General features: G+C 39.2%; 1 protein-coding gene across 1 annotated transcript in view; it reads left to right on the top strand.

Annotated features, from left to right (window-relative positions):
* Nrg3 (neuregulin 3) overlaps positions 1-25,966 on the top strand; it is a 667,715-nt gene that overhangs the window by 629,102 nt on the left and 12,647 nt on the right. Inside the window, exons 5-6 of the mRNA XM_008835598.1 lie at positions 1,095-1,221; positions 23,509-23,636. Coding sequence (XP_008833820.1) covers positions 1,095-1,221; positions 23,509-23,636 — 255 coding nt within the window. The remainder of the gene's footprint in view (positions 1-1,094; positions 1,222-23,508; positions 23,637-25,966) is intronic.

The raw sequence follows: 25,966 nt of genomic DNA, 5'->3' as shown, positions 1-25,966 counted from the left end.
AAGCAATTTAGAGTGTTGGAGATTAAAGTTCCCCAAATAATTGGAAATATAAAAGAAGAATCAAAATATCAGCAGCTTCACACTCATGATTTAAATTCAAAGCGGGAAATGGTGCTCCTAGCCTCTCAATCCTTAGAAAATGCCGGTGTCGTGAAAGATACAATTAGCAAAATCTTCTCCTTTATATTTGGGGCAATGTTCTAATTCCTCTGCAACATCTTCCCACAAAACCGAGCATGCTGGATAATGAAAAGGAAAAGAGAGGAACGATTTGCCTGTCCTCCTGTATTTAGCTGCCCCGTTATACATGGAAGATAACTCTTACAAATTCCGGGTTCTAGTTTGATCTTCAGCACCATAAAAATGGTTAAGGATTTTTGTTCTTTGGGCTGTTGGTAACAGATTAGCTCTCTAAACAGATGCAAAAGAAATATACATATTAATATACACAAAAGGCATACCTATTTGAACTATATAAATATCAGCATATCTTTGCAAATATGTTAGTCAAGCCCTAGCTTTAAGTTTTAGCTTTAGTTACTTCTCTATGGCATTCCTAACTCTTTAAATGTGAGTACTTAGTATTAGGGGTCTCAAGTATACATGTGGCATTGGCACTATTGGTTGTTGACCCAGCTATGTAAACAAGTAATACCACATTGTTTCTAATTGCAATTATTTCTTCATGTGATTGAAATGGAGGAAGAGTTCCCTTTGTCACCTGAATTTATCTAGCTCTAACACATGACAAACATAGATATTCGGAATAAACAAATTTCCAAAGTTAAGAACATGGGGCTAGAGCAATGGCTCAGTGGTTAAGAACACTGGCTGCTTTTGCAGAGGACCTGAGTTTGGTTCCCAGTTCCCACATGGAGCTAACAATCATCTGTAACTCCAGTTAATTCCAGGGTATTCAACACCCTATTCAGACCTCCACTGACATTGTACAGCATGGGTGAGCTCCATACAAGCAGGCAAAACATACACATAAAATAAACATACACATAAAATAACAATAAATAAAATTCTCTATAACAATTAAGAACATAATAAATATATGAAAATACTCATGCATGTATTCAAACCTGCAGGAAACAAGCTAAACAAATCCAAGAACAGCTGAAAGAGGCACAGAATGGGAAAAACTACAGCCTCAAAGCAACCAGCGCAATGGCCAAGTCGGAGAGCTTGGTGAAGAGCCACGTCCAGCTGCAAAATGTAAGCTGCATGTCTGCATAGTCCCCATGCTGCCCAGTTCAGAGTGTTAGTCATAGGGAAGAGTAGCATGTGAGCAGAGTCCTAGATTTGTCTAGGACTATAGAGATAATTGCTCAAAATGTCTTGTAGCGCTCTCCCTCTCTCTCTCTCTCTCAGTAATTGTTTAAATTGTCTTGTAGTGCTCTCTCTTCCTCTCTCTCTCTCTCTCTCTCTCTCTCTCTCTCTCTGTATGTGTGTGTGCACACGTGTGCGTGCCTATGTGTATATATTAATCTCTGATAGTGATTAGAGTTTAATTGTTTATGACCTAAACCCCTTTGGGTCTTTGCTTTGGCCAGGGATACACTGTCACATTTCTGGAGCTGACTGACAGTGGAGTCAGGTTCCAACTGTGCTGCAAAGGGCATGGAAGCATCATCAGGCAGCCAGCTCATGAGATACTAGAACACAAAAAGAGGATAAAATCATGGAAACCAAGAATGCATGCTATTTTCAAGCCATTCCTAGTTAGGGTAAAAGGAGAAGCGAGATGAGAGACATGGCCCCAGAGTGATTTCTAACAGGACTTAGGCTTCATGTGGGCCATAGCTAGAAAAGAAATGTAAACTCTCCCTGCTGCATTCATTGTGAGGTAGTTGTAATCATTTCTGAGATACACTGCAAAACAGTAAATTAGAGACAAAGGGATGCTATCTAATGCATGCTGAGATATGCCTCCTAGGGTAGCAATTCCTTGCCCCCACCTGAGAATGCGTTTCCAGATTCAGAGGCATGAAATGAAAGAACAAATGCCGTGGTACAAACCGCATATTTGAGTATAATAGGCAATCACCCAGGACACATTCATGCCCTTCCAAATGCTTAAATCGCTGAGAATTTGCACATCATTTGTGATTCTAAGAAATCATTACCCCACAAGTTGCCATTATGATGTGTGGAACAGATGTATTTAGATGGTTTAATGTGAAATTCATAAATCTGAATTGCTTCATGGCAAAGTTTCCCTAAACTTTTATTCATTGCAATGTGCAGGGATTGTTCTCTTCAGAAACAGAGAGATTGCTTCCACTAATGATCTCTAATGAGTATAATCCCAGCACCTTCGACAACCACCATGATGAGGCTTTAATTCCTTAGCAACTGGCCTGTGAGAGACAAAGCTGGACACCCATGGAAGCAGTGGAGACAGAATATAATCAGTAATATAACGTTCGGGCATGAACTGTATTTTAACTTCAACAAGTTGACTTGTGACTGGGCCTTTTAAAGGGAGGACTGAATAGAAACAGGGCAAGCAAGGTTTAATCAGAGATGGGAAGTTGAAGGTGCACAGGGTTCGCCAGTGTAAATGCCACTAGGCAGCTGTGTCTGCCAGCTGCCAGTTATTGAGTGTAGAATTCTATCTTTCACAGGAAGGGGAAATGGCCTCTACCGTTCCTGATGATTACATTTCAAAGAATGGCCTCTAGATCCTCATGAAAAATACTCCTGAGTCACAAGGGAAACAAACATATTGATGATTATGAATCCTTCTCAGCAAATGCTTTAGGAAGGGATGGCAAGGACCTGTCATGGGGTACTAGAGAGAGCAAAGTTTAAGGTCTTTTGGGATTTCTGATTTTGTTTCTAGGCAGGCACTTTAAGGGGACAAGGGTCATTATGGGAGGGCAGCATTGAGCTATTGGAAACTGAGCTCATGCTTGTTCACGCCTTTTAATGTGATGTGAAGTAGGTGGACAGAAACATTCTGGTGACAGGGTAGTCTTCACAGAACAAAGACTGGGCCTAGTTGGAAGCGGTCAGGTCAAAACGAGTCTGCCACTCGCTGTGCATTGGGCAGAGATGTGCTTCAGTCAGATCGTACATGTTCTCCCCCGCGTACAGTCTTACTCCCTTCTTCTCCATTTAACATTGTCAGCTCCTGTATGGTTACCTCGAACTCTGCTGGGGTAGCTGCATAATTGTCCACAGCGGCTTTGTCACAATGTTTTCGTCCATCTCCCTCCTAGTCGGCACTCGGTTTCTTTTCTATGATTAACTAGTCTCTTCCCTCTCGTCCCCTGATTGGAATTATCGTGGTTGGGATTATAAGGAAGGAGAGAGGAGTTACAGGGCTTCCAGCATTTGAGAGACTGTGAGCACATGTGATTTCTAGTGTCCCACTCCTTCAACCCACCACCCTGTCATCTTTCTCCGTTTCTCTTTCACCTCTATTCTCCCTGTCCTCGGAAGCCTACCTCACCCTAACATTTTCTGTGTTGGCACAGGGCAATAAGGACCTGGAAGGATCATTTCCTTTGGGATCAAGGGACAGTCTGGGGATGGCATCTTTTGTATTCCTATCGTTGTTTTAGCAGAAGAGGACATGAGAGGAAAACTGTTCGCTTTAGCTTCTCTGATAGGCTCCATAATAGGAGGCAGATTCACAAGAGTGAGGCAGAGTTTTATTTACAAATACATTATGCGTCTAACACACGGAGTACACTGAAATAGATAAGTCAAAAAGATGTTTAGAATTGAGGCTTATATGCCATTTTATGACAAAGGAAAGGGGGTTTGGAGTGTCTAGGTAGGGAAGAAGTTTATGGGAATATGATCAGGAAAAATATGACATAAATGTTAGTTTGTTATGCATATTTAAGTGCCTCTCATAGGCGACAGGTGCTAAAAGTTTTCTTTCCTGGTACAGGAGAGGGAGATGCTTGTACAAACAGAAATGTCCTTTCCAAAATGAAAATCTGTCCTGTTTGTAGAGATTACCCTGTATTCACCTGTTCTTGGTGGCTTTAACACAAAATCATCTTCATGGCAAAGAAATGCATTTGGAAGTACTGCATTTGGGCATCCTTCTGGATACATGGATTTCTGTGCCTCACATGGTGTGATAAGGTAAAGTGTACAGTTCCAGGAGATCAACAGTGTAAATGACTAGACAGAAATGGAGAGACCGGGAGATAAAGGGGCAAAAATAAATAAATAAATAATACACAAATAAATGAAAAATAAATAATAAATAAATAAAAGCATTCAAGGAAAATGTAAGGAGAGTAGGGTTCATGAAGAGACAGATACAGCAAACGATTGCACTTTGCACATTGCTGGCCAGTGCTCAAGGAGTTAAAGGAGCATGCCTCTTTAACTAGGCTAGATTGGAGTGAACAAAATACTTCCCAAAGGCACATGACAGGTTCAGCACTAGAAGGCAGAGTGGGTCATTGCCAGCTTGTTTTGTCTCTATCACATTTCCTTCGCTAAATTGAATAGTAGCACAGGGCATCCTTTGAAACTTGCATCTCTTTATTTGATACTGAAATGTAAGGTCTGTCCACATGTTTCTTGTCAGGTTTCCTCTTTGTGAGTTAGACACTGATAGCCTTTGCTCACAATTTGATTTCAGGAAGCAAATACCAACTTAACTGCAATTTTCTGTGCTGTAAGTTGAGAGAAAACAGTGATGGAGAATATACATTGTTTTTGTTTTTGTTTTTTTCAAAAGGAATGAAAAAATTTAAGAACATTTGCTTTCCTTCAATCCAGGTAAAATGTATAAAGGTAAATGTTCGGAGAATCTGTTTGAAGATCAGGAAGCATGGGTAACCTTAAGAGACTAAGATAGGTGGTTGAGAATTTTGGGATGCATTGAATGCATATAATTCTGACAAGAACTATGGGGAAATACCAATGTCGTGATACCAAATCATTAAATATAAGAGTGATGTGGCAGTGGATCGTTTGGCAAAGGAATTAACACACAATTGCCCTTCAGAAATGAACTTTATTAAAGAAAGGAACTTCAGAACAATACAGGGGAACATGGAATCCTTTTTGGGGTTCTTAGTCCCATTAATGGACTCAAACAGAAGTTGTAGGACAATTTTATTAGCATTTAAAGAAAAATGCCCAGAGTAGGCAAACTATAAATCTCAGCAGCTATCTTGATGAGGAGAATAGAGGAGAGAAAGAAAAAAGCCATAAATCCACACCAGGTACTAGTTAGGACCACACATAAGGAGCTGCAAAGCCAGCACAGAACATCTTCTTAACTCTCTGCCAGGGAGACCTGTGGGGGCCAAAGCCTGGTTTCTTCAGGCTGCGGAATCTGACTTCTTAGAGTGACCAGAGTCTTAAAGGGGCAGGCTGTGATCTAACACACATATGATAGATGAAATAATACTATGAAATAACATGCTGAGAACACACTTAGTATCGTCCTGAATGATACCTGTTGTTGCCTCCTTTCCTTCTAACAATTAATACTTAATTTATACAGCATTAGATAAATTGTGAAAAGATGTAAAGGAAGAGGAGACAGAGAGGTGAGTGGGGTCTCCTTAAAGTAATATATTTATTAGGGTTCTTATAAACTTATCATCTCTGCATACATCATGGCAGAGCTCTGAAGAGAGCCTTCAGTTCTGCCAGTCAAAGAGAGGAAAACTTGTCTGTTTTTAAAAGTTTTAAGTAGAGAAGGAAGTCCCATACCTCAAAGCAACAAGCTTATGAAGTAGCCTGAGGTCTGGTCTCAGGTCCTTTTCTTTGCAGGTAAAGAATTACAAGATGAGAAGTTTGCAGTCACAGCACAGTCAAGGTTTACTAAAGTACACGCAACATCCCACACAGCAAAAATACTCCTTGTATGGGCAGGGGTGCAGTGCTGCAGCACAGTCCAACTCCTGAAGAGTGAGGGCTTTTATATTCTAAAAGGTGGGACACCACTGGGCTCTTCTTTCCCTTTGGTTTAGACAGGGCAAGATGCATGGTGTTAGTTTGTTCATTCATATGAAAGCAGAAACCTGATTGGGTAGAGAAAGGGCAGGAAATGTGAAATTTCCACCAGGGTACCAAAAGAGTCAACTTTGGACAAGAACCCAGAATTAGGCTAGTTTAGGTACTAGTGAAAATAATTGGAACACAATTGACATAATCTGGGGTCTCCTCTGCTCCCTGGGGTCTCCTCCCTTATCTCTCTCCTATTTTGGTTCTCTTAGTTTATAAGCAATGTATTCGGTAATGGAGTGCTGGCAGTAGCTGTCTAGGGGGTTAATAAGTTTGTTCTGCAGATGGACAAAGAATTGACTTCCTGAGAAAGATGGAAGATCAAGACTGGGGAAAGTAAGTTAGAGATAGTTAACAGCTTTACTGAAATAAAGAAATAGCTCCTGAGGCCTGAAGAGGCCCCAGATCTGGGAATCCTCACAGTAGGCACTGGGTCAGAGGTCTTTTAGAGTCATTGTATCCTTTCTTTCCCCCATATTCGTCCTGCGTGGGTATCTACTCTTGAATGGACTTGTCTTGAATATATTCCACCACAACCTCCCCTGGGAACAAGAAGCAGTCACCTCAGGGGATGGGCTCTCACTTCCTTTTCTACCTACCTGGCCCTTCCTCTCCCTCTCCCTCAGTACTCAACTACTGTAACCAGAGGGAAGGGGAAAAGATTTGAATGGTTGTGAGAGCTGTCAGATTTACAAATGTACAGAGTCACAGCAGGTAGCCTGTTATCTCCTTATGACAAGACCCTCACAGGGAGAGAGATTGCAAGGAGTTAGGCATGGACTATTATGTAAGACTGCAATATCCAAAATCTAACATATAGAAGAGTGAATGGCCTGGGATCTTGAGAAAGTCACATCTATGAGCGATTTAGAGTTAATAAGCATCTCAAAAGGATACTTAAATCTGTATTAGGCAGTAGGTTTTCCACAGGGGGCGATTTCCATATTTGGCAGTCTTGAAACATTGGCTTTTAAGACTTGGAAGAAGGATGCTACTGGAATGCAGTGGGTACAAACTAAGGCATCTGACAAGCATCTTACCATACACTAGTATCACCATGACAGAAAATTAACCTTTCCTAAATGCCAAGGGACCTGAAGATTGCCCGAGCCCGTGCTCAGGTTGCAAATGTCTCCATCAGGACCTCTGGACATCTAGTTCCAGCAGCAGCCTCCCACCGCTGACATCTATTTCCATTCCAAATACGATGACAGGGTATCCAAGTCTACTACATCTTTGGGCAACAAATTCCAACTTGCTTATGATAGGAGGCAGATCTGCCTTTGTTTTATCCTGAAGCCCACTTAACTGTACTTGGAATTCTTTACAAATTGTAGCTCTTGACAAATGAATGTTCTCTGTCTGGCATTCCCTTAAGTTCATTAAACATTCATGGGAAGGGTTTCACTTTACAGTCATTTAACAAGATGCGAAATACCTACCGAGGTGAAGTGACAAGTGCCTTCACCTCCATTTATAAGTAACATACTTAGGACTCAAAGATGAACTGTTTTTATTTATTGAGTTCTGAATAAGAAGGAGCCATCAACATACTTCAGAGCCACCAATACAAAAAAGTGAAACCTCTCAGTCTAGTTCCGGAATCAGAAAGTCATCAAAAGAGAGGAGACAGGCTCTCACTTAAAACCAGGAAAACATATTCATAACCGCAAAGGAAGGGAAGAAAATAATAGATTCCTTCTTACCTTTTGTTCCAATAGACCTTTTGATAAAGATAAGTTTATGAGTGAGGATAACATTCAATAAGAAAAAAAAAAAATGTTACCAGGAAATCAGGGTTCCCTTTTGGGGTTCTTAGTCTGATTAATTGAGAACAGACTTAAAAGGAAGTTTGAAGGCAAATTTATCAGAGCTTAAAAGAAAAACTCCAGGACAGACAAGCTGCAAATCTCAGCAGCTGCCCATGAGAGGAAGTTAGAAAAGAGAAAAGAAAAAGCCAGGCAATTTGATTAGGTCTGCATGGAGATCAGCCTCATAGTAGACAAGTAGCCACATGACAGGTAGGGGAGCTTTAGAGAGAGTGTGATACTCAAAGTGTTAGGTAAAGCATGCTTAGAACAGATACAGAAAGAAGGAAAGGAAAATGTATGCTTCCCTAAGTAACACTGACAAGTGGCAGACTTACAAACTTGCATGGTACAGTTTTTTAAACAATTGCATTAGGGCAACGATTCTGGGAAAGAAAATCATATTATCTCATTAAAGGAGATAATTATCCTTCCTGTTTCTATAGCATGATTTAAGGTGGATCTGCCTTCCTTAGCCAGGTGATTGATCTATTCAACTGGAATGGAAAGTCTCCACCCAGGCCAGAGATTCTATTCTCTTGATCAGAAGGCAAGTTTTTCCTTCCTGGGCCTTTACTGCTACTGTAACAATTAGGAGATAGTGCTTGTATGCTAAAGGATCAGAGTGAAAAATTCAATACCTAACTCAGTCTTAATTACGGGAAGAGGTATGTTTATTCATACCTTATTTAACACTTCTTTGTATGGAGAGGGTGCAATAGAGATTGTTCATCGACCTCAGGATGTTCACAGGCTATCATAAGAAATAGGTATGTGTTTGATTTGGGGAAGGTAGAAGAGGTTCCAGAGAAAGAGGCTGGAGAAGAACCATCTTTCGGTCCACTAGCAGCCTGCAGTATGGCAGGGGTGTGGGGTAAGAAATTTAGTCCTATCAGACAAAGCAAGTTGTCTACTCTTAAAGGTTTCCAAAGGAAGGGGAGGTCCTGCGTCATGAGGAAGCAGGCTTAATGAATATGTGATTTATGCCGCATGACAGGTAGGGGAGTTGGGTAGAGGCTATATGACGGAAATCACTCATTTTTGTGTATGTGTGGGAGGGAGTAGAGGAGTGAGTCTTGGCTGCTGTTTGACCTGTAAGTTCTGACATTTGTTCAGCTGCATTCATCCCCTGGGCAACAGAGTGAGCCTGGGAGTGTTCCCACCCTGTACACTGCCCTCTCTGCTTACGGCCTAGTTTCTCTAACAATATTTAAGTCTACTATTTTATAATATGGATACTTCAAAATATGACAAATAACCACTGAATAATTTCACTAGGGAGATCTGAAAACTGCTCCAGGTGGGTGACAATTGAATTGAGTTAAAAGTGCAAGCTGATGTTCATGGACTTTCTTGCAGGGGTTGGGTCAGAAGAGCCCGTTTCTGTACAGCTTTAATTAATTCTGAATAGCTCTACTTTAGAGCCTGATTTCTTACTCAATACATGTCACTAACTTACTGATTCAATATAGATCTGTGCATTTATTAGTTAACAAGAATCAGCAACCCCAAAGTCATGAGTTCTCATCAAGATTCAAATTTCACAGCAACAAATGAATCATTGCAGGGCTAGAGAGATAGCTCAGTAGTTAAGGGCACTGGTTGCTGTTGCACAGGATCCAAATTCAGTTCCCAACACCAACATGGCAGCTAATAGCCATCCATAACTCCAGTTCCAAGGGAATCCAACATTATCTTCTGACCACTGTGGGTACTACATGACATGGATGCACTTACATACATGCAGGCAATACACTCATATAGATAAAATGAAATATTAAAATATTAATATAAAATATTAAAAACAAACACACAGGAAAACAGAAAAACAAACGAAATGCCCTGGCATCCAAGAAATTCACAGATGACCACAGGTGGTGAATATTAAACAAATAATCCCTCAGACGTGGGCTGTCCTGTCTGCTGATGCCAAGAGGCAGTGGGGGCTGCCAGAGCTTGCAGCAGGCAAGCTGGTATGGTTTTGCACCAGCATAGCAATGCTCCCTCTAAGATGAAGCGGGAGCACTGAGAGGCACCCTTACTAAGGCGGCGCCTGGCTGAGGAGGCGGATGGAAGGAGGTCTTGCCTTTCCTGGTGTCTAGAGAAGCCTGGTAGTTATAATACTTTGCTTTAGAAGGAACACGCAAACTCGTCAAGGCAATTGTTAGAGCGTACTTACCATTCTGGTGCTGGCACAACAATTCTCAAAGCAACAATGGGTAAGTTGCTTTTAATTACTCTCATTCAAAAAAATCACTCATGAAAGCGTTGCATAGTTTTTCAATTTCTCCATGCTCTGGGCTCCTAAGTCATACTGGCAATCAAGAACTTTTTGACATATTTACAGATGAGCCAGGAACAGTGTAGCAAGATATACATTTTAAACTGTTTTAAAAATATCCTTTTTCCTGCCTTTAAGGTAGTTTGTTTCCTTCTGTAACCGAAGTTATGTTGCTGGACCTCCAAAGCAGGTGATTATCAGCTCTGTCAGCCTTCTTTCCAACAGAAGCCCTGCTTCCATTTAACCTGACTCCCATTGTGTGCATACACCAGACCTAGGAACAACAATGTCATTGCTCTACTGCCTAAACCAGCATGCTTAATTTGACAGGCCGACTGATTTCGGCACACCACTAGCAGTGTGTGAGAAGCAGGCCATGGTAGACCACCTCAGCACCCACAGGGCTTATTTTCACAAGGGAGGGTGATCAGGATGAGGGTTTCTCCCAAGAAATAAGAGCATTACACAGAACCTGTGGGGACAGGGGCAGATGTTGAAAAGTAAATCACTTCAGCTTGTGCTTAAAACCTGTGACTGAACTGCTGTATCTCCTTATTCACTAATAAAGTGGCATCAGGATCAGAGTCAAGGAAAACACATGGAGAGTACTGAAAGAGAGGTCCCCACAGGCAGCTGAGCATAAATGTCCGAAGGCTCTGATCCACGTCAGCTAAGCTGACTTATAGGAAGGTTTGGTATGGGTGTGCATTTTAGCAGACAGTTTATTAATTTTAAGAGCATTCGGCTATGCTACTAAGAACATTAAGTGCAAGTTGAGTTCTGCATTTAGTCTGTAGATGCTTTGTGTTTTTATATTTTATTTCTTATCTTTTTTTAATTTTATATGTATGAGTGTATTGCCTGCATGTACATGAGTGCACCTGTGTCTTACAATGCTGTGGAGGTCAGAAGGCTTCGGATTCCCCTGGAACCGGAGTTAAGGACGGTTTGTAGCCACCACGTGGATGCTGGGAATCAAACCCGGGTCCTCTGCAAGAGCAGTCAGTGCTCTTTACTGCTGAGCCATCTCTCCAGCCCTTCTTTTGGTGATTTTTTTAAAGTCCACTCTCTAGGATAGATTTTTGATTTACTGAAAAATTAAGATACTATTAGCAAAAGGAGTTTTTGTATTTTCAGTACTTGGATTTTCCTGTTACTTAGCATTGAACACTGGAATGGTAATTTTTACAAATCAACAAACCAATACTGATGAATTATTAGCTTGTGTTATTAAATAATCTCGTGGTTGACTTGCTTCACCACTTGTGTGTTGCAGAAGCTGTCACATCTCCTCTCAGTCTTGACTCTTTGCCAAGCTTGGCTTTTTTTCTATTGATCTGGGAACTTTTGAGTATTACTGATCAAATATTTTGTTGGCTGCCCTTCTGAAAAATTGATGTTGTTATTTTGTTTATATTAGAGTGATTGCTTTTTCAAAAGAAGTGTCATTTTATCATATATCAAGTACATAAACATTCAGTATGATTTGTCATTATTGATGTTTGCTTTATCGTGGTTTTGAGGTAATATTTTTCAGGTCCCCTCCCTAGTTGGGTACTCCTTTCTTTTGCTTCCACTGCACAGGGTTCTCTTTGGGAAGTGGCTATATATAGGAATGAGGCGTTATGTTTCTTCCTGACTGAGCAAAGTCTAGATACATTATTTGAAAAATCTGGCCAGATATTGGTTTCATCTCACTCAATCATTTACTTATTTTATAATTTATAACCACCTTAACTCATGGATGCCTATTTTATACTTGAATTTATAATTCAAAGAGTTAAAGAATTTAAACAGTAGTTTGAAGTCAAAAGTCAAATCTCTTGCAGCCAAAATAGGCCAGGCTCGGCCACCATAGCCAATATATCAAGGGACGGGTGTTGGTTAAAGGTAAAGAAAGGAGACTTAGTCAATGTAGCCACATTGGCCAAAATGGCGGTCTGTGTCATGTACAGGTGTCTCAGGATAGGAGCATGAACTTCAGGCTTACATGGAAGAAAAAATGAGGCAAGAGATATGCATAATTAAGCAGTCCTGCCTTAGGTATGGTCTCCCTGATTATTGGCTCAGTTCTGGGTCTGCATTGTTCTGGTCTGGATTGCTTTTGCTCCAAGGTACAGCCTCACCATCATGGACAAGTGCCCTCATCTACAAGGGGAGGGTCTACTCCATAGGTGCTGCTGTTTCTGAGGTCCAAGGTAACTTTTAAGAGGAAGATTTATTTATGTGCTTTGAAGAAAGATGAACTAGTGAAACAGGTTAGACAGGTACTTATTGAGAAATTAGCATGTCTGTATGCAGAGAGAACAGCTCACCCCAAGTAAAGGATGCAGTCGTAAAATGGGGGAAGGGATGCCAGGTTTTTGTTTTGAATCTAATTGCCTTGTAATGAGTTTCTTTTGTGGTCGGGGTATTCTAGCTTTATCTAGCTTTATCAGTAGTTTATCTACCCATGCCATTTTGACAGTAGCCTGTCAACTCATCAGCTTTTGTGGGGTTTGTAGTGAACCATCACTACAGGATGTTCCCAGTTCATTTTGAGATAATTTTCCTCAATCACAGAATCAAGAGTTTTTCTTAACTGTATCCCTTCATTGCTGAATGTTGTTGGGAACAAGTTCTGGGAGCTAGCAGTGTTTTTGGCAATGGGTGACTTTGCTTCTAGGCCCTCTTGGCAAACAGATTGATGCACACAGTTATAATTTTTTAATGTAACCATCTGTATCTAAATTTGGCTAAACATTAGTTCACACTGAATGGCTCCCCAAACACCGATCAATCACCACCCCATCACTCTAAATTCCATGCATTGCTTATCTATGTGTTCTCACAACACTGTGGGAAAGCCTGCCTGCACTTTTCACCCTCAATGTGCATAACTGCTGAGCTACAGGATGCACGTGCAGTAGAATCACGAGTGTGACATTGCACATCAGTAAGCTGTGCCGACGTGCAGTCTTTTTACCTTTAAACTTAGAGGAATCCACTCATTTCCAAAGTTACTGAAGGATGCCTGCATCACCTCCCACAGGTGCACCAAGATACCCATATAAGATAGATCCAACACTTCTATCAAATCTGCACTGTCTTCTTGGACCTCCAGAATCCAAAATGATATTTATTATATTAATAGCTATCTTTCTTTTTTAAGATTTTATTATTTTTATTTTATGTGTATGAGTGTATTGCCTGCATGTATATGAGTACACCCATGTTGTACAATGCCATGGAGGTCAGAAGAGGGCGTTGCATTCCCCTGGAACTGGAGTTAAGGACAGTTCATAGCCACCATGTGGGTGCTGGGAATCGAACCCGGGTCCTCTGCTAGAGGAGTCAGTGCTCTTAATCGCTGAGCCGTCTCTCCAGCTGCCAATAGCTATCTTTCTTAATAGAGCTCAGGCTATTAAGGTTACATATCTTCCTGTGAGTGGATTTTGATAGTTAAAATAACTGCTTAACAGATAGGAAGCAAGGTATCAAATTTGAGGACACCAAGTTGTTCAAAGGGTGCTTTGACATGTTCCCCATGTCCACTAGTGTAGTAGGAATGGGACTTTTTGTTGTTGATGATGATAATTTGAGGCTTTTTTCTCCTGCATCACATTGGTGTCATGAGAAAATTCCATAATGGAAATATTGATAAGTATGCTTTTGTCTTCCCACATCAGAATTAATTCAATAATAATCATCAATTCACAAAGTGGTACAGTGATTTATTAGAAGGCATTTTCTGAGCAGTCCCCCCTTTCCTTGAAAATCAGGATCAGGCAAACACAGGTTCTTTTATTCCAATCCTAATTACTAGTATTAACACTCAGATCACAAATTACACATCACACAGCAAATGATCTATCTATCTAAACACATAGGGCACAGAATGGATACAGAAGGGACAGATAGGCCACAACAGCGTTCAAATAGTTTCATAAAGGCCAGACATGCCAAATCTGGGCAACTGATAGGGAAGCAAGGAGACTGTGAATTGATCAGGTATCAAATCCAAGCAGGAAGCTGGCTGAACATGTTGCTGTTATAGTCAGGCCACTGCCATGTCACAGGCTTCACTTAAGCTGTCGAGCTGAGTCCAGCTCCAGTGGAGAGGTGCAGGACAATGGAGTCTGTAGGAGTGAAGGCCAGGACTTGGTCTGTGCAACTGGATAGGTGGCAATGTCTGAAAGCTTGGAAACCTTAAGAACTGTCTGCCTGAGGGTCTTTGACATGAGCAGCAGGTGGTCAGAGGACAGGTGGGTGATTCCAACACCACCGCAGTGCTAGGTGTCTACCTCTTTACAGGGTTCAGGTAAGGGAGTTATACCTTCTCCTGGGTCTGGTGTGTCCAATAATTCTTGGGCCTGTTTTTCTTGATGTGATTTTAATACATGTATGTAATCTTGCAGTCCCCGTTCACCATGATAAATTATAGGGTGGCATCTTTTCTACTCCTAGGAATCAGTCATCTGTCAGTCTGTGCTGGACAGACATTGACATTCATATGTCCGTCCAGGTGTCAAGTTTTCCTCCATACTCAAAATGGTGTAAAAAGCTACTTTTAAAATGGAGACTTTTGGGATAAACATAGCTTAAAAATGTCACTGTTTTATACACTATGGATAACTTAGGGCACAGCACAACCTGATCTCAGCGCTTAGAGATTAATCAATATTATAGATCTTTTTCACAACTCAGTTCTGAATCTGTTGATTTTTATTTTCCTCTTTTAAAATTTATTAACTTTATTTTCTTATTATTTCTCCATTTTTGTTTGTTCTAGGCCTAAACTGCTCTTTATTTTAGAATTACCTATGAAAAAAATTATGAGGTTGATTTTAAATTTTTTTCTTTCTTTTTATTTTGTTTTATTTTTATTTTATTTTATTATTTTATTTTATTTTATTTTTTGACAGTGTCTCCCTAGTCCCAGCCTACCTGGAACTCACTATATAGAACAGACTGGCCTCAGTCTCACAGAGATCCCCCTGCCTCTGCCTCCCAAGGGCTGGAATTAAAGGCATGTGCCACCATGAGTGGTGTTAATTTTTCTTTTTAAATATAATCATTTAATGTAAGTTACTTTATAGTAACTGTCATCATTACTTCCCACATTTTGGGCATGGTGGCTCATGCCTTTAATCCCAGTACCTGGGAGGCAGAAGCAGGCGGATCTCTGTGAGTTCAAGGCCAACCTGTTCTACATAGTGAGTTCCAGGACAGCTGGGGCTACAGAGACCCTGTCTCAAAAAGACCAAAAAAAATTTTTTTAATTATATGTGTATGAGTGTATTGCCCACATGTATGTAAGTGCACCCATGTCATGCAATGCCCACAGAGGTCAAAAGAAGGGGTCACATCCCCTGAAACTGGAGTTATAGATGGTTGTTAGTCGCCATGTGGGTGCTGGGAAAGAAACCTGGATCCTTTGTAAGAGTAGCCAGTGCTCTTAATGGCTGAACCATCTCTCCAGCGCCATCCTACAAATTTTGATGTTATATTTCTTACTTTGTTTCAATTATATATACTTTTTTAACTTTTTTAAAAAATTATTATTTTTATTTTATGTGTATGAGTGTATGGCCTACATGTAGGTAAATGCACCCGTGTCCTGCAATGCCCAGGTCAGAAGAGGCTGTCAGATCCCTTGGGACTGGAGTTACAGACAGTTGTTAGCTTCCATGTGGGTGCTGGGATTCTAACTTGGGTCTTCTGCAAGAACAACCAGTGTCCTTAACCTCTGAGCCATCTCTCGAGCCCCACAGTTACATATACTTTTAATTTCAGCAAGGACATACACTTTGGTCCTTAAGTTATTAAGAAGCATGGTTAATCTTCAAATATTTGGGAATTTTTCCAAGTATCTTCCTGTAATGTTTCTAGTTTGATTTTGATGGAGTTTTAGAACACACAGTTCACAATCCAAACTCATTTACATTTCATACAGAGTTCTTTATGAACAAAATAAACCCCATGTGATTTCTCTTAGATGGTGTTCCATATAAGTTTGAGACAGATGTGTCATCTATTATCAGAGGTATTCTACATCAATCATATGAGCTTAATTGGAGCTACTCCTCAGGTCAAATCTTTCCTTACTATGTTGTCTGCTGGGTCTGCAAATTACAGAGGTTGGACTCAAAGAGTAACAGTTTATTTCTTCTTAGGGTTTCTTTCTGTTTGTTCCTTACATATTTTGATGTTCTGCTGTTAGATCAATTATTTCATTTTCCTGGAGGAATGGGCCTATTTATCATTAGAGAAATGATACTATTTTTTCATCCCGGTGCGGAAACATGATCTTGAACAGACTAGGCATGTGCTGCACTGACCTATACCTCCAGTCTATCATTTGTCATTTTCTCCTATGAATTTCCTTGTTTTGAAACACGTCACAGCTTCAACTTCATTTATCTTGGACTTGGCATGGCACAGCTTTTGCTACTTTACTTTTATCCTGGTTATGATGTTTCTTACAGAAAACATATACTTAGGTCTAAAAAACTCAATGCTGGAAATGTAAAATTTTATATTCAGACTTTAAAGTGATATTTAAGGTGATTGGGTCCCATCTTTGTGCCTGTTTTCTGTTTTTGCCTTCTTTTCTTCTTTAGATGTGATTTAGTCTTTTACTTTGTGATCACACAACATATTCTAATTATTATTATTTGAACATTTTTATTCGCTTAATGAATCATTTTAATTTTCCCTCATTTATTCTGCACTTTTTCTTTTGTTGGGGTTATCATTCTTATCATCAAGTTTCTTTCTCCTTTAACAGCTTGTTTTAGAATGTCTTTTTGGAATTTCCTCCATGGTCACCTGTCTCCGAAAGTCCATATTCCTTCATTGTTTGTAGAATATTTCACGTGGAGATGGATTTCTAGCATGTTGGTTTGACTTTTGTTGGTTTGACTTTTTTTCTTCTTAACTTGAATGGTTTCTGATCAGAAGCCCCCAGGGTTTCTTAATCTTTATCCTTTGTAGGTATTGAACCTTGTTTGCAGTCCTGAAAAATTTTAGCTTTTGTTCTGAATGCTTTTCGGTGTTGTAAAAGCTCTGTGAATCTATGGTGTGAGGCTTGCGACTAATTTTAAAGTTCTTGGTCACTCTAACTTTAAACATTCCCTTTGCTCTTTTCTCTTTCTTCTCCTGTCCTTTGTCTAGTTATATTGATACATTTTGAAAAGTTCCTGCTTTGGGGGATGCTCTATATTCCTTCTGATCTATATTTGATCATGTCAAGTGCCTTTGCCTTTTCTGTAACCGTGTTTGGATGTCTGCTGTTCACTTTTGTTTCTTACAGCTCACGTTTGTCTGACTGTGGACCCAGCCGTCCTTACATGTTGTCTTCATTTACCTTTAGAGTCCTTGCCATGTTTTCATGCTTATTTTAAATCCCCTGTTTGATCATTTGAACATCTGATAGGGGTTTTGATGTTTACTTTTCTCTTCAAATTGTGTTCTCTTTTTCTTTTTGTCTCTTTGTAAAACAGATTTTTGTTAAATAAAAAGGACATAATAGATTGCAGTGTCAATGTAGAGACAAATAGGTCATTAAAAAATCTGTGTGATTTACATATGAAGTAAGTATATGTGTTTGTAAGAGCAAGTGCTCACATGCCATGGCATGTGTGTAGAGTTTGGAGGACATTGGTATTAGTCCTTGCCTTTGACCTTGTTTTGAGATAGAGCCTCTCTGTTGCTGTTTAGTGCTGCATACACCTGGCTAGATGGCACCTGATCTTTCAGGGATGCTCCTGTCACCACCTCCCAACTCACCATAAGAGATGTGTGATTTTAGGCTAAATGCTGTTACTAAAATAGAATATTAAGAGAGAAAACAGTTCTAAAATAGTAATATTTTGGAAATAAATTTGTACTTAATGAACCAAAGTGACTATATAACCATAGTTGAATCAAAATGACTATAATAAAACAGCATTCTAAACATTTAAAAGGATTCAGAATGCATCTATTATAAATACTATACTATCAATAATCAGACCAAGAGGCTGATTTTCTTCAGGACTTTAGGACAGAACCCTGATGGCTAAAACCTGAAGTAGTCTTTTGGATATACAGTATTCTTAAAAAACGGAACAAGTTGCTAATTTACCAAGAGTTGGCAATTTCTTCAGAAAATTAATATTCTTCAGAATTACTCGGCTGATGCTTGCCACAGGAATACCATCTGCAGTGAATCTGTGAACTGCCTTCTAAACCTATGTATTACAATTTACAGGGAAAACAAGCACTTTCTTATCTATTTTTTTTTATGGAACCTGAAAGTTAGGTAGAAATTTAGGACGCTGATTATATTCTAATAGACAATTCTGTTCAACTGATTTTTTTCTTTGATAGTTTGAGATATACATCTTTAATTTGCTACAGAGATCACATAGATATTTAATTACTTTGTTTTGGGGAGATACCACTTCTATCACCTCTTCCAAATTGACTCCTTATGTTTTTTTTTTTTTTTCCTGTTTCTCACTTTAGCATTAAAAAAAAATCTCATCAGTCTATCCTGTAGAATTAAGATTCAAGTTCAAGTTGTCATTACTGACACTTTGAAGGTACTTAAAAATGCACTTGGAGTTTTGAACTTAACTTTGACATTTCCCCCAAGTGCCTCCTCTGAGAAATGCATCATTAGGTGATTTTGTCCTTGTGTAAACATCATTGAGTGTAATTACAGAAACCTGGCTTACATGGGTCAATCACTTGGTGTGACCTCTTGGTACAATCAAGATATAAATTATATGTGAGATGAATGAAGCGGCAACTGTGGGTAACTTGTCGTAGTGTGTTCAGTGCAGTACATGCACACCATACGTTCTAAAACAATCATTAGAGATGGATGTGATGCCACCCATCTGTAATCCTAGCTACTCAGGAGGATAAGGCAGGAGAATAACTAGACACCAGCATGAGCTACTCAGCCAGACCTGTCTCAAAACGAAATTTTAAAGGAAAGCTAGGTGTATAGCTCAGTGGTGGAATGCTTGCCTAGGGGCCTAGGTTCAATGTCAAGTACCTCTTTTTTTTAAGTGATTAATAAGTGTGGGACCAAAAAATGTATGACCTAGTGAGTTTGTCACATGATATCAAGCATTCTGGACTGGACGTTTTTGTTGCATACTTGCATACAACCGTCATGCCGTTGTTTGACATTAGTATCACCACAGACGTGTCTTACGCTTCTGTTATGGCAGTTACTAGGACATAGGTTTTTCCATCTCTGTTATAACTGTGTGTATATGCAATCAGTCTTTGACTAAATCATTGTTATATGGAACATGAAAATAGTCTTCTCCAAAGAAAACACCTTGTTAATAATATTTTACTTTAGAAAAAAGATCTACATACTGAGTTGTTTACCCAAAGCACACCTAAGCATACACACAGCTATGTACACAAACTCCAACTATACATCTGTATGCTCATACGCATAAAATTAACTTATGAATATCTGATTTCCTTACTTATACAAGTACTTACATGGGGATTTTTAAGTTTTTTTCAATAGTTCTATAACATTCATTTGTGAGTATTCAAATTGTTTCATTTTTCTGCTTGGTTTAAAAATAGAAAAAGGGGGCTACAGCAATGGCTTAGCAGTTAAGAGTACTGGCTGCTTCTGCAGAGGACCTGGGTTTGATTACCAGCACCCATATGGCGACTAACAATCATCTATAACTCTATTTCCAGGGAATCAGATACCCTCTTCTGATCTCTGCAGACATTGCATGACATGGGTGCACCTACATACGTGCAGGCAATACACTCATATACATAAAAAAATAAAAATAATAAGTAAAATATAAACAAATAAAAAAGGGAACCACTGATAATCCTTAAGAATTATATAATTTACCTTTTTTGTACTTACATCAGTGACAGAAATTCTAAGAAGAATGCTTTTGGATTGAAGAGTACACATACTGAAAAATTGGAAACTTATAGTCAATGCGTCTCTCAAGATACCAGCACTGATCCAGTTACCCCAGATCGCTCTTTACTGGACTTTCTTCCTTGATGAATATAGTTGTATGTTTCCCTGTATGCACATTGGGTACCTGTCTTTGTGGAATTCATTCTGTTGCCCTTCAGTTTTTCCCAGCTGATTTCTGTACAATCTTGCAATAGCATATAGTCCGGGGCAGGAATAGCAAATAATTGTTTTCAGGTTTGTATGTATGCTTTCATTTCTTTATAATTATTTTTGATACTTGTTATTTAAGCTTGTAGTTATTAATAATTAAATTTAACAGTTTTCCTCATATTTTCCAGATGTTGTATACTAGTAAAATATTTTTGCCCTGTAAGACTAGGAACAAATTATTAACAGTCTTCTAAATGTTTTCATTATCTGGATAATTCATTCTTCCTCACAATCTAAAATATAGGTTAATCTCATGTTTTTCAGTACTTATGATTGCACTCATTACCACACATACTCTCTTAGTTTATATACTCTTCTTAGTACACTTATATTTAATTTTGCTATAGTAACTACATTAACAAAAGCTTTTTGTTGAATTTTTGTAGTTTATTTAAAAAAAAACTTTCAAAATTATCTCCACATTTTTCTAACATTTTGTGATATTGTTTATATAAAAGTATTTAATTGCCGGGCATGGGGGTGCATGCCTTTAATCCCAGCACTCGGGAGGCAGAGGCAGGCAGATCTCTGTGAGTTCGAGGCCAGCCTGGTCTCCATAGTGAATTCAGGACAGCTGGGGGTACAGGGGGACCGGGTCTCAAAAAAACCAAAAAAAAAAAAAAAAAAAAAGTATTTAATTAACTAACCTGGTTTTTTATTTATGAAGATAGGAACCAAATTTAGTCTATTGTCACGAATAATAGTTGTTCTAGTATCTCTTACTGAAATCCATACTTTTTTCTCAGTTTGAAATGCTACATGTGTTTATATATCTTGTTATAAAAGATGTGAACATGTCCAAATTCCTCCAGGGCTTGATGCAGTGCTATTAGCTGTACTCTATACAGCTGTACTCTATACAAATGTTTATTACTTGATGAGTCATTTTTTAAGCAAATTTTGTATAGAAGTGCAAAGTTATATTTTACTTGGTATTATTACTGTTATATGTTCTTCCTTCTCTTATTTTCGACTAATGTCTATGTTCTGTGATGTTTTTTATTGTTCTTGAGACTGAATCTCACAGTTTAGCCTAGGCTGGCCTCAAATTCACTGTCTTCCTGCTTCAGCTTCCTGAGCACTGGGATTAACAGATATGCATCACCATGCATGGCTCATGACCTTTTCTTCTCATGTATGTAAATGTGTCCTTTCAGAAGGTGGAGGCTTGAATTTACTGTCTGTGTGAATCTGTCTTCAGTAGTTAATCTAATTCTTCATGGTTGTTGTCACCACTGAGGTTTATATACTCACCACAGCTATTATAATCTTCAATTTGTCATTCTTTCTTGTGATACACTCTGCTCAATGTTTTTTGTTGCCCTAATAATGATTTAATTCATTTCTCTTTTGTCATTCTATATATTATTTTTATCCTCACCTTATCATGTATGTGTGTGTGTGTGTGTGTGTGTATGTGTCACCACCAGTGTCAAAAATTAATCAGTGTTCATAGTTTTATTTAACTCTCTACCTTCAGCAACCAGAATCACAGGTTGTTCTTTCTGAGACAGGGTCTCCCTGTAGCCACAAATGACAGGGAACTTGCTATGTAGACTAGGCTGACCTCGGTGTCACAGAGATCACCTGTTTCTGCCTCCTGAGTGCTGGGATTCAAGTGTGTGCCACCACATTCAGCCACAGCTTCTTGTTGTTGTTGTTGTTGTTGTTGCTGTTGTTGTTGTTGAAGTCATGTGTGTAGACGTAAGGGGGCAGTGCAATGATTAAGCATGTGCCTGGTCCCAGATTCAATCTTCAGCACCATAATAAAGAAAAATAAATCACGCTTGTTTTCTTTAATATTTTCTTCTTCTTACTTCTTTTAGCTCAGTTGAAATTGCGTGTACTTTAGTTTCACGTGTGACTCTAAAATATAGATTTTTAAATAAGGAATTTAAATGTCATCTCAAGCTTTCTTCTTGGACTCATTTCATCTTGAAGAACATCATTTTTCTAGTTGTTATTTCCCAAGGCATCCCTAGAATTCATGTAAATGCACTCACTGCCAATTGATTAGAGATGGAATTTAGAATAAAATATAAGCATTCTTTTTTCTTAACACCTATTTAATTTCTTATACTTCAGGGATAATAGTCCCCAAAATCTGAAGACCACTTCAAGTTCTTAGGATAAGTCATGGGGCCTTATTCATGTTAAAAACATCCTGTCCTACTGGGCTACATCATCAGCCCAAGAACACATCTGAAAGTATCATCGCCATCTCTATAGCTATCCTTCCATTACCTGTTCTAACTGCATTATACATTGCCTCATTAAGTTTTTCCATATCCCTATAGAAGAAAATTTTATTATCTTATTATGGAGATGACATTCAAGATGGTTGCCTGAATTCATTCATTCCTTCCTTCCTTCCTCCCTCCCTCCCTCTCTTTTCTTTCTTTCTTTCTTTCTTTCCTTCTTTCTTTCCTTCTTTCTTTCAACATTTGTCTCTCTCTGACAGTGGGTTCTTTGCTCTTAAATATGAAAAAAGGTATTGTGAATTTTAGTTTTCTGTTTCTATCTTGATTATACATTGAATAATGTATAATAATGTATAATGTCTGGTTTTCCAGACTCCTGCCTCTCTCTCTCTCTTTGATTAGCATTCTAAAATAATATATCTGAAAGAAGCTTTCATTAGAATTTTTTAGAAGTCTGTTCTTCTCGTGTAGGTGTGAAGTACTCAACAAGTGTTGAACTTGACACTTGCTGGCTCCCAGAGATGCCATATGATGTTTCTGTTGGGGCACAGTCTTTCTTAAAAGTGTCTTGTCTACATATTTCCTTTATGCTTCTGTGTCTCAGGAGATACTACATTCAGAGGTAAAAACAAGGATTAAGAAGAATAAAGAAAGAAGGGCTTACCGATTTCTCAAGATGTGGTAATCACCTGAGACCAAGCTGATAGGAAGAAGTGGTGGAGAGTGGTGGGCAGGCATTCTAAATCACACCTGTCTTAACTTGGAACTTGATGAGCACCAACTAAACACCTATTCATATTTCATGACCAGTACATGCAGCAAAGTATATGTTCAGTGCTTTCTGGTTTCCCCACAGTGTGCAGAGGTTGTAGGTTGAAACAAGAAGGCTTATCTGGTATCAGAGAAGGTTTGGGAGCTGGGTGAGAATATTACACAGAATTCTTCTACCTTCGCCTAGTCAGGCAACCAGGGGAGCTCCAGGGCTTTCCGGAGCCTCTTTTGTCTTACCACCCCACCACGCATAATGGTCCTCTAGCTCAACACCCTGCGTATGATTTCCAACAGTACTCAAAGGTGGAAAGGCATCCTGTGACTGCCCTGGAGAAGATAATGGAGTCAAGTTTCGCTGGTCCCCAGTCATTCCCTGAGGTTCCTTCTCCTGACAGAGGAAGCCAACCTGCCAAACACCACAGGTATGGGTAGCCAGGCACGGTAAGAGTGGGTATGTTCACGTTGTCCATTTGTTTCTCATACATGCCAAGGAATGACACCAGGACCCAGGACTCCACTAGAGGTCATTATTGCCTCTGCTGCTCTGCATCTCCATGGAGGTGATGTTCAGGCAGCCCCCAGGCAGGAAACCAGTCTCCAGCCTCCCTGGCAAGCAGCGCCACACTGCCCTACAAAGCCTGAAGAAACTCTTTACAACTTTCATCTGATTGCAGGCACTGACCAATAAATGAAACAATTGCATGCTGAAAAACTATTTAAAAAAATAGTTTTTTCCTAGTCTGCCTTAACCACTGGCTGCAAAGCTGATGTTTAACTCTCCCCAAGGCAGCTGATGTGACATGCACCAAGTCCTCAACATGGTCCTCACCGAAGAAAACTTTCCAGGGGGAATTCCTGGCCAGTAGTCTCTCTGGGCCTGTGAGATGTTCTGTTATCATTGAAGCAGCATCGGTTTTGCCAGCTGATCCCAGAAATTAGCCCTTTAAGGGAGAAGGCCAGTTATGAAGTTATTTGATAATTTTCTTGGCATTCCGAAGCTGAAAAACGCTCTTCGGAACCTTCTAGCTCACATGTTTTATGCATAATGAATCTTCTATTAAAAAGTCAGTTGTACCTAGTCCAAGCCAAGTGGTGAAATTTGGAACTAATACTACAATAGACATTATGTGTGGATGTATTCAAATTTACACCTTCGATGTAGAAGTTGTCCAAAAACTGAATATGCATTTTCCTAGTGAAAAGTCCAGTCTTTAAAATTTGTTTAATGATATACAATAAATTCACATTTTAAACATGTAGTCATTGTGTCTAGCAAAAGATGATAATTGCTGCTGACATTTTGTTTCCACACATTTCATCAACACCCTGTACACCAGCATGACAGGAAAACCCATAGTAAGGAGACCATCTCCTCCTCCTCTCAATGAGCCTTATGAAAAAAATTTTACTTCCCTAGCTGCATTTACTTTGAGATTTTTAGTCCCTTCAACTGTGAGCACATTGATGCTCAGTATGGTGATTTTTACTCCAATTCCACATTAGTAGAGACTGGGATACAAGGGTTTAAGTATTTTCAATTTAGGATTGAAATAGTTTGGGCTTCAGATAATCATATTAGCTATTATGGGCCAGTTGTTCACTACATTTCCATAATGCCTTCTTTTTAAACCAGCATTTCAGTTCACTAGACCTAATGGAAGTTAACTAAATTGGGGAAATATGTCCAAAATTACTAGTCTTTTAGATAGCAGATAATTTTCTAAAGCAGTATTCTCCCCTGTTGATTCTAATGTGTTATAATAGTAACCTACTCTGTCAGGTGCAGGCGTGATATTGCTGTGCACCATATTATGACATAAACATTTTTAAAGTTTGATTTTAAATTGAGATTTTTTTAATGACGGCTTCTTCTGTGTTGGCGTCCAGCATCCCTGTGCCTGGTTCAGTTCTTTTTTTATCTTGGTTTCTAGGATTCCAAGATTAAATGAAGATGCCCTTAAAGGCCTTAGATTTTTGTATGCCTCAGTGACATTACAGTATCTGTTGGCAGAGCTCATATGCTGAAATATGGGGAAGGATTGAGTATGTTAGAACTTTGTACATTATAGCTGAATATATCATAGCTTTTGTTTTGTTAAACAAGCAGTGAACATGAACATTTTCATGATTGATAACCCTGTCAATGATTTATATATCCTTCCAGCTCCTCCTTAGCTTCCTGAATGTCCCTGGGTTAGAAAGCCTGAATCATTGGTTAATCAATAGGTCTACAACTGCTTTTTAAGATGGGTCACTACTTTATACATACAAACCTTGTTGTGACAGTTGAGTATTCTATGAATAATTTATTTCTTTTTGTGCACTGGATATATGGCTCATTTGGATAACTTATTTCTGAAACCAACCTATTAACTCAAAACTCTCATTTTTAATGTTTAGGAGAATCCCCACCTGTTTAAAAAGTTTATTAAAGCCATGTCATCTTTATTGCACTGTATTTTTTCCTACAGTGACAAGACCACAGGGTTTTCAGGAATTCAGATAAGCCTCTGAGTTGCCACTTAGGGCTCAGGAATGAGAACTTGCAGGATTGTCCGCCCTCATGTGCAGCAGGCACTGCACCTGACACATTGTGCACATTACCATTTTAACCTCCAGAGTACTCCCATGAGCATGATGCTGGCATCTTCCTTCAGCACTCCCCTCATCCCATACTCATCCAAGCCATTGCTAATTTTCTCTGAGTAGACTTGTGCAACAGGAGAGCTTCAGGCTTCCCTGTCCTCTGGCT

Source organism: Nannospalax galili, unplaced genomic scaffold, assembly GCF_000622305.1.
Source record: "Nannospalax galili isolate Female #2095 unplaced genomic scaffold, S.galili_v1.0 scaffold57, whole genome shotgun sequence".
Classification (NCBI taxonomy): Eukaryota; Metazoa; Chordata; class Mammalia; order Rodentia; family Spalacidae; genus Nannospalax; species Nannospalax galili.
Note: the sequence above shows the minus strand (reverse complement) of the source record. Positions and strands in the feature narration are given on the sequence as shown.